This window comes from Eleutherodactylus coqui, chromosome 3, assembly GCF_035609145.1.
Source record: "Eleutherodactylus coqui strain aEleCoq1 chromosome 3, aEleCoq1.hap1, whole genome shotgun sequence".
Classification (NCBI taxonomy): Eukaryota; Metazoa; Chordata; class Amphibia; order Anura; family Eleutherodactylidae; genus Eleutherodactylus; species Eleutherodactylus coqui.
This window is the reverse complement of record NC_089839.1, coordinates 311,552,695-311,561,401: the sequence shown is the minus strand read 5'-3', so window position 1 is coordinate 311,561,401 and position 8,707 is coordinate 311,552,695. Positions and strand designations below refer to the sequence as shown.

The window sequence follows — 8,707 nt, the reverse complement described above, 5'->3', positions numbered from 1 at the left end:
GTTACTGACAGTGAGTGTGTGTGTATGTATGTGTAATACATATATATATATATATATATATATATATATATATATATATATATATATATATACACACACTCCTAGGGGTGGGGGTGTTACTGACAGTGACTCTAGGATTATATATATATACACACACACACACACATATATATATATTCCTTCAGGGGGGGGTGTTACTGACAGTGAGTGTATATATATATATATACTCCTTCTAGATGTTCCTGACAGTACGTGTATATATATATATATGCTGCCTGCGGTGCTCCGGCCGGACAGGTTTGGTTCCCTGCGGCTCCTGCTCTCCTCAGTGACCCGCGTCCATCTGCACTTTGCCCCGGCTGACTCCCCCGTGCGGCCTAGCTCCTCCCGCGCATCCTCGGCCTTTCCTGCCGGCTGCAGAGCGCCCCTCTCCCCCGCAGCACCATGCCGCCGCCGCCGCTGCGCTTCGCAGCCAATGTCTCCTGGTTGTTCCCGGACGTCCCCGACCTCCCCGGCCGGATCGTGGCGGCGGGCCGGGCCGGCTTCCGGGCGGTGGAGGTGGCCTGGCCGTACGCGGCGGACCGGGGAGCCCTGAAGGCCGCGCTGCGGGCCGGCGCCATGGAGCTGGTGCTGATGAACACCCCGGCAGGTGACAGAGAGCCCGGCCGCCCCGTGTTGCTAGGTTACAGGTGCAAAGGCGCCATTTTTGTTTTGCGCCATTTACGGGCTTGGTGCCGTCTGGGGGATTCGCGGACCGTTTTATATATTAACGACCATTCTTTTATTAAATGGCGGCTGGCTATAAGGCGGTGGGACGGGCATCACCCGGGACTGCGCAGTGCGCCACTGCTAGAAGCAGTGCGCAGCACAAAGATCCGCGTCCTGATGCCGACTGTTGGCGCCGATTTTCATGGGTATTCAGATGCGGATCTGCAGCTGATGTGAACTTCCAGTGCGGCTCCGTTCACCTCCTACTCAGCCCCCCTGCAGCGCTCGTCGCACCGTTGTGGATGATGCCCGCAGCTCAGCGGTAGAGCAGTTTTTCCCGGAAGCGTCTGTTGCCAATATGGCGATTGGAGAGTACGGTATTTTGTAATTAATTACCTTAGAGAAATTAGTATTCGCAAATCCGCTATTGAAAGAGTTGGTAAGAGCGGTCCCCATTCACTGACAGCAAGCAGAGCTCTTACAAAGATGAGAACGTTACCTGACTAACCACGAGTCTGACAACATGGCGTTTATGTGACGTCGTTGCGCCATTCTTCTGCTTTATACCTGAGCGGAGGCGCGGGCCGCGGCGGTTTTATGTTTAAACTTTTACTGATAATCCTAACTCTTCTGCGCAGGAGACGCGGCGGGCGGGGAGCTCGGGCTCGGGGCGCTGCCCTGCCGACAGGATGGATTCCGCGCGGGTCTGCAGCAGGCGACCACCTGGGCGCAGGAGCTCGGCTGCAGCAGGTAACTGCAGGGACTGCTGGGGCTTATCAGGGACAACAGTCTGCGGCTCCAGAACTGAAATCCCCCAGCATTCCCTGCTTGTTCTAGTTGTTTACGGATGTTGTTGCCAGGCAACAAGAAGCTGTAGGGGAGCCCCCACTGTACCCCAAGATCAACTAAACTGTTAGGGATCCATCAACTTACTGATGGTTTCCAGTAACAAGCAGAAAAGTGAGTGCAGCTCTGGAGTATAATACAGGATGTAACTCAGGGTCAGTACAGGATAAGTAATGTATGTACATAGTGACTCCACCAGCAGAATAGTGAGTGCAGCTCTGGAGTATAATACAGGATGTAACTCAGGGTCAGTACAGGATAAGTAATGTATGTACACAGTGACTCCACCAGCAGAATAGTGAGTGCAGCTCTGGAGTATAATACAGGATGTAACTCAGGGTCAGTACAGGATCAGTAATGTATGTACACAGTGACTCCAGCAGCAGAATAGTGAGTGCAGCTCTGGAGTATAATACACGATGTAACTCAGGGTCAGTACAGGATCAGTAATGTATGTACACAGTGACTCCACCAGCAGAATAGTGAGTGCAGCTCTGGAGTATAATACAGGATGTAACTCAGGGTCAGTACAGGATAAGTAATGCATGTACACAGTGACTCCACCAGCAGAATAGTGAGTGCAGCTCTGCAGTATAATACAGGATGTAACTCAGGATCAGTACAGGATAAGTAATGTATGTACACAGTGACTCCACCAGCAGAATAGTGAGTGCAGCTCCAGAGCATAATACAGGATGTAACTCAGGGTCAGTACAGGATAAGTAATAGTGAGTGCAGCTCTGAAGTATAAGGCTGAGTTCACACAGGGCGGATTTGCCGTGGTTTTGCCGCAGCAGATCCGCCCGCGGCCGCTAATCTCGGGATCAGCCAGCCATGTGGACGAGATTTCTCAGTCCACACGGGAGGGCTAATCAGCTGCGGTAAATCCGGCTGAAACCGCGGCTGCGTTCGCCGCAGCCGCGGTTTCAAAAGAAGCAGCATGTCTATTTACTTTTTTTTTGTTGTTTATTTACGTCGCGGCCGCGCTCTCCTCTATGGGAGCGCTGGCCGCAACGGAAAAGCATGCAGCCAGGCGGCCAAACCGCGATATTTCCGACGGGAATCCGCCCTGTGTGAACCCAGCCTAATACAGTATGTAACTCAGGAGCAGTACAGGATAAGTAATGTATGTACACAGTGACTCCACCAGCAGAATAGTGAGTGCAGCTCTGGAGTATAATACAGGATGTAACTCAGGAGCAGTACAGGATAAGTAATGTATGTACACAGTGACTCCACCAGCAGAATAGTGAGTGCAGCTCTGGAGTATAATACAGGATGTAACTCAGGAGCAGTACAGGGTAAGTAATGTATGGACACAGTGACTCCACCAGCAGAATAGTGAGTGCAGCTCTGAAGTATAATACAGGATGTAACTCAGGAGCAGTACAGGATAAGTAGTAAGTAATGTATGTACACAGTGACTCCACCAGCAGAATAGTGAGTGCAGCTCTGGAGTATAATACAGGATGTAACTGCATTTTCACTAACCCAATGCAGAATCTGTGGTCCTCCTGACTATAGTATTGCATTGGCCGCGGTGACCGAGGTTCTGGGGTTCCTCTCTTACAGGATACACATCATGGCCGGTCGGGTACCAGCGCACGTTGAAAGGTCATCCATTGAGAAAGAGATGGAGGAGACGTTTATAGAGAACCTGAGATATGCAGCTGACATATTAAACCAGGTAAGTGGGGGGGTCAGCTGCGGGTATGATGGTGGCCGGCGCTTCTATGTTGCCTCCCCCAGTGATTGCAGCTGTCATAGCGCCCCCGTCATTTCCAGTTCTATTATGTGATTTGGAGCGTCTCCTGATCTACGTGACGAGGCTGCGGCCTACGATGGATGCTGCGCTCTGTGAATTGCGTGAGTAATGTCTCTGCCGTCCTGTTTGGGCGCTAACCGTTACTTCTCGCTCTCAGGCGGACATCGTCGGTCTAATCGAGCCCATAAACTGCCGCATTACGGAGCCCCGATATTTCCTGAACACCCCGCAGCAGGGTAGGTGAGGTGCGGCAGGTGCTGGCGTTCCGGCTTCGCAGTACTGAGGCCGGTTCTGTTCTTCTTTTAGGGGCCGCGATCTTACAGAAAGTGGGGAGACCCAACATGAAGATGCAGATGGTAAGTGTCGCCGCGCAGTTCTTACTCTCATCATGAAGGATTTCCAGCGCTGCCGCAGTAGATTCTAGAAGCGGACATTGTCCGCAGAGACATGTAACCAGACAGGTGCCACCGATGCCCGTCGGTGGGGGAATTGTTGTAACAATTCGTTTTCTAATTTTTCTTTTCTCCTCCCCATTTTTTAAAAAGTCGTAACTTTTCTTTTTCCGGTTCCGCGGCCGCGCGGGGGCTCGTGTTTAACCATACGAGTTTTATTTGTATCATTTTACCTACTGTGGAAATTTTTTTGAAGGTTTCCAGTAAATACTTTGTGAGGAAAAATGGGGGGGAAAAAAATCACAACTGCAGAATTCTTGGTGATCGTTTGCTCTTACGACGTTCATTATGCAGTAAAACGGATGTTCTCTTCATCCTGCGCGGCCGCGCGATTACACGGATACCAAATTTATATCTTTTTTTTTTTTTTTATGCAGTACTACTTAAAAAATATAAAACACCTTTTGAGGCTGCATTCACACGAACGTATAGCCGAGTCAATATACGGCGTCCTCATGTGCAGGGGTGGGGAGAGGATGGAAGAGCCAGGAGCAGGAACTGAGCTCCCGCCCCCTCTCCGCCCCTCTGCACTATTTGCAATGAAAGGAGGCGGGGTGGGGCTAATTCTCGGAAATTAGCCCCACCCCCGTTCTGCCTCCTTTCATTGCAAATAGTGCAGAGGGGCGGAGAGGGGGCGGGAGCTCAGTTCCTGCTCCTGGCTCTTCCATCCCCCTCCCCCCCCCCCCCCCCCCCCCCCCCCCCCGCAGATGAGGACGACATATATCGGCTCGGCGTGAAAACCGTGCCGATATACATTCGTGTGAATGCAGCCTAAAAAAGCAAAAATTTTCTTTCCGGCGCCATTTCTTCACCCCATAACTTTTGGATCCCTTTTTATTCAGTCTTTTCTTGGACACGGGGAACTAAAAAAGTGCAGTTCCCACAGTGTGTGGGAGGCATAATGGGATGTTTTAGTAGTCTGGACAGTCTGCACAGTGTATATAGTGGGCTCAGCTCCCAAGGCGGCTCCATACACAAACGCTGGGCCTGCGCCATATATATATATATATATATATATATATATATATATATATATATATATATATATACACATATATATATATATATATACACACACCGCATGTCGGGAAGGGGTTAATGGTGATTGAATTTGTTACACTTTTGGTTTGTTATGCCTGCGGCCCGCTGCTGCCACGTCGCAGTAACGGCATCTGTCTTCTGTTGCAGGATCTTTATCACTGGCAGATAATGGACGGGAATCTTACGGAGAACATTAAGACGTATTTTCCGCTGATCGGTGAGAAACGCGTCGTTAAGATAATCACACAGACTCTCCTTATGGAAGGAGGCGCACTTACGGAGAACGGATAGAAAGCGCCAGAAGGAGCCGAACAGCAGATCCCGCCGCCTCAGTGATCTTGTGTACACGGGCTTAGTCACCTACTGTGCTGCTGGGGCTCGTTGTATTCAGCTGACTGTGCAGCCTGTTGGTCAGAACGATTCCGGACATCCTCCTCCGACCCCTTTCAGTGATGAGTTGTATCCCTTGATCGCGCCATTCTCTGTATACACTCTCCACATTCTTACACGAGAAACCCCCTGCGGTCAGCAGTGAGACCCCGGCTAGTCTAGCACTGATGACCGGCCTCGTTGGAAGTCACTCAGATCACTGGATTCTCCCATCTAATGTGGATTCACACTGAAACTGATCCGCGGAAAACTTGTCACGTGATTTTATGCCGCACTCCGGGGTCACGGGGAGAATTACCATCCAGGGAGGCACCAAGGGCTCTAATAAAGAGGCCATCCAGCGTGTGATATCACTATATACTCTGCACCACTTATCCCTGATGTAGCGGCGGAGCTGAAACGCTCCTTTAAATATGAGTCCTCGTATTAGCCAAGTGATTTATGTCACTTTGTGCGCAGCGCTGGTCAGAACTTCTCGCTGCTGAGTGTTTGGCGCCGGGGCGCCTCATCCCGCTCCTGATAATAACATCTCCATGTCTCTACTTGAATCTCTCGTCATTAGCGGAGCGCTAGCATTTCCATCTTCAGTAACATATATTTTCCTGCGCTGCCAGCAGCCGCCGTTGTTCCAGCAGATTTCATGTTGCTGTAATTATATGTTCTTGTTGGATAATGGCATCTAGTAGACAGAAGACGGATGCGCCGCGCCATTCTCCACGAAAAACACTGATTTACAAGTGAGAAGAGCTTCAGCCGAACAAAACAATGGCTCTGATCTATTTACTGCCGGCACGGATCTCGGCTCTTCTGTACTGTAACCCCTGCTGACCCTTCTCTCGCCGCAGGTCACGTTCAGGTAGCGCAGGTCCCGCACCGCAACGAGCCCGACAGTCCCGGAGAGCTGAACTTCCCTTATCTCTTCGACCTCCTGCAGGGACTCGGCTACCAGGGCTACATCGGATGCGAATACAAACCTCGAGGTGAGTGCAGTCAGCGTGGGCCGATGTAGACGGTTAAAGTGGAGGGGTCACTATTGGGGGGCTCAAAGGATGGATAGAGCTGCAGCCCGACTCTGGGGTGGGATTCAGATACCAGTCACTTCTCTTGTGTTCTGAGAAGTGACTGGTAGAAGAATGGAGAAGAGCTGCAGTGTAAAGCTGTTTTCACACGGCTGAGAAAATCATGCAAGAGTTGTGTGTTGCAAGTTGCACAAATCTCACATGAATATGACTCCAATCCTTTTCACCAGGGTCACACACGAGCGTTTTTCTCCCCTTTCTAATTGGGCGGGCGGGAGCATCGCTCCACCTGCTAGATACACATGGTGCAACGCAAGGTTTCCCCATTGAAAACAATGGGAGACACTCCGTGATCCTCCGCTACTTCCCTGAAGTGATGCAAGGCGGTTTTGATATAAAAACGCCTCACCTCCACGGGCATATCGCATGTTGGTGAGCGTGATATCACAGCCCGATATCGCCCTCACCCGTGTGAAGTTAGCCGAAAGCACAGGGCAGGAATAATAAAGCAGCAGCCTTGACCTAAGAGAAGCAGGAGACATCAGCGGATCAGCTCAGCCTCTCTGCTTCACTGAAGCCAGCATTACTAGACGCGTTTCGCAGCTATGACACCCCTTCCTCAGTATAGGCTGGGGATTCGCTGTATCAGAGTGTGACAAGAATAAAACGAAGCAAATAGGGGGTATTCCTTACAGATACAAATATCAGGCAGCAATTTCACGTACGTGTAGGCGGAGAAAAAAGTATTCAAAGGAAATGGGGATAAAAACACAAAACGAAGAAACAAATCAAAATATGAATAAAATAAATGTATAATAATTACATAAATAAGTACATATTTTCAGTTTTAAGGGGAAGGAGTCGCCCCTCTGCAGCCCGAAGGAGAGGCCGAGGTTCATAGTCCTTCTTTATAAAACAGACTTGATTTAGCAAAAATGGCGCAAATGGTAAAACACTTCATTCGCTGTAGAGTTAATCATACTTGTATATTAAACGCACATTCTACAATAGACCGGCGCTCTCCTGTCCGGGCGGGGATCAGGATTTGGCCCAAAGCTATCTGTAATATATTCCAGGAAGGCCTCATGTCCACGGTAAAAAGATGACTTAAAATCCGCAGCGTTTTTCCCGCGCCCCAAAGGGATGCATTGGACACCCGCAGGTAGTTAAATACCTGCGGATGTCATTTTTCCCTCCAGGCGCAGATCCGCGTGCGGGAAAAAAACCCGCGACATGCTCCATTTTCGTGCGGGTCTCCCGCGGGGACGGCTCCCGCAGGCTTCTATTGAAGCCTACGGAAGCTGTCCTGACCCGTACCAGAATTAAAACTTACCTGGCCGGACGCTGCGGGTCTTCCCTCCGTCGCGGCTGGATCTCCTTTCTTCGGCCCGACGGATGTGACCGCCAAGCACATCCGCCGGGCCGAAGAAAGAAGATCCGACTGTGACGGAGGGAAGACCCGCAGCGTCTGGACAGGTGAGTTTATTCTTATTTTCAGGCCTCATGTCCGCGGGGCAGGAGGGACCCACTGCGGATTCTGCACGGAGAATCCGCGGCGGGCCTGATTTTCCACATAGACATGAGGCCTAATACGTCTTTATAATCTGCTTACAAGGGACTCGTAAGGAATTTGGCGCCGCACGGATCGCCGGTCATGTACCAGATTACCTCTCTTCAGGTTTACTGGCTGCGCTAGAGAAAACTGCAGCGGACGCCGTTCGTGCCCCTCCCACAATATGGAGGCCGTCTCTGCAGCGTGTGATGATTAACGGCTTCCGGTCATTTCCCCAGGAGACACGGCGGCCGGACTCGGGTGGCTGGAGGATTACAGGAGGAGATGTGAAGATCGGGGGGCAGCGCAGTAAGAACGGTCGGCTTCTGTCACCGATTACATCAGCAATATGGCGGCTCCTGTGCGGCGGGCCGTGGATACACGCGTCATCACCTCCAGGCCGCTAAGTCGATAATCAGAGACTCCTAGACCTCGTATATAAGAGAACATCGTTTATTCAAATAATTAGAACTCCATTTACATCTCATTTACATAAAATCTTACATTTCTTTAATAATTAACTCCACAATTGTCTTTATCAGTTTTATGCTTAAAAATAAAGAATTCTGTCGGATTGTTGACTCGCGGTCGTTGGTGATCAGCAGAGGTTTATAGCAGCAGATTCCCCTCCCCCCTCCTCAGTGGAGCCCCCCGGTGTCCATCTGATGGGTGCAGCTCCCTCACAGTGTGCGGCAGCGCCGGCGCGCTCACAGTAAGCCGCTCCACAGGTTGAAGCATGCAGTATTGATAACAGACTCTAGGTGGTGGTAGGTGGACACCAGCTGCGCCGGCGGACTCTCGCTGTTCTGCGGCTGCTCGGGGAACGGCTCCCGGAACACAACCTTCAGACTCTGAGGAACAGAAGCAGAAAGTTACATCTCCAAATGTGGCCACGCCTCCTGCGACAAACAGAAGACGGATGTACAAGTGTTGT

General features: G+C 50.7%; 2 protein-coding genes across 10 annotated transcripts in view; one reads left to right on the top strand and one right to left on the bottom strand.

Moving 5' to 3' along the window:
- The first annotated feature begins 299 nt into the window (after nucleotides 1–299).
- Nucleotides 300–8,347, top strand: HYI (hydroxypyruvate isomerase (putative)). Its single transcript, XM_066597928.1, has 8 exons — nucleotides 300–649; nucleotides 1,347–1,458; nucleotides 3,127–3,241; nucleotides 3,477–3,555; nucleotides 3,626–3,675; nucleotides 4,960–5,029; nucleotides 6,048–6,182; nucleotides 8,013–8,347. Exons 1-8 carry the CDS (start codon nucleotides 445–447, stop codon nucleotides 8,084–8,086), a joined length of 840 nt encoding a protein of 279 aa, XP_066454025.1. The 5' UTR covers nucleotides 300–444; the 3' UTR covers nucleotides 8,087–8,347.
- SZT2 (SZT2 subunit of KICSTOR complex) overlaps nucleotides 8,211–8,707 on the bottom strand; it is a 178,938-nt gene continuing 178,441 nt past the window's right edge. For all 9 annotated transcript variants that reach the window (XM_066597912.1, XM_066597916.1, XM_066597913.1 and 6 more), the window contains one exon: nucleotides 8,211–8,624. In XM_066597912.1, the coding sequence (XP_066454009.1) occupies nucleotides 8,481–8,624 (144 nt within the window). In that variant the 3' untranslated portion in view covers nucleotides 8,211–8,480. The remainder of the gene's footprint in view (nucleotides 8,625–8,707) is intronic.

Excerpts from the sequence above, each read along its gene's own strand:
- HYI (XM_066597928.1), top strand. The coding sequence starts at position 445 with ATGCCGCCGCCGCCGCTGCGCTTCGCAGCCAATGTCTCCTGGTTGTTC. Across the intron at positions 3,556-3,625 it reads CCTGAACACCCCGCAGCAGG|GGGCCGCGATCTTACAGAAA; the intron begins GTAGGTGAGGTG and ends TTCTTCTTTTAG. Across the intron at positions 3,676-4,959 it reads CCAACATGAAGATGCAGATG|GATCTTTATCACTGGCAGAT; the intron begins GTAAGTGTCGCC and ends CTTCTGTTGCAG.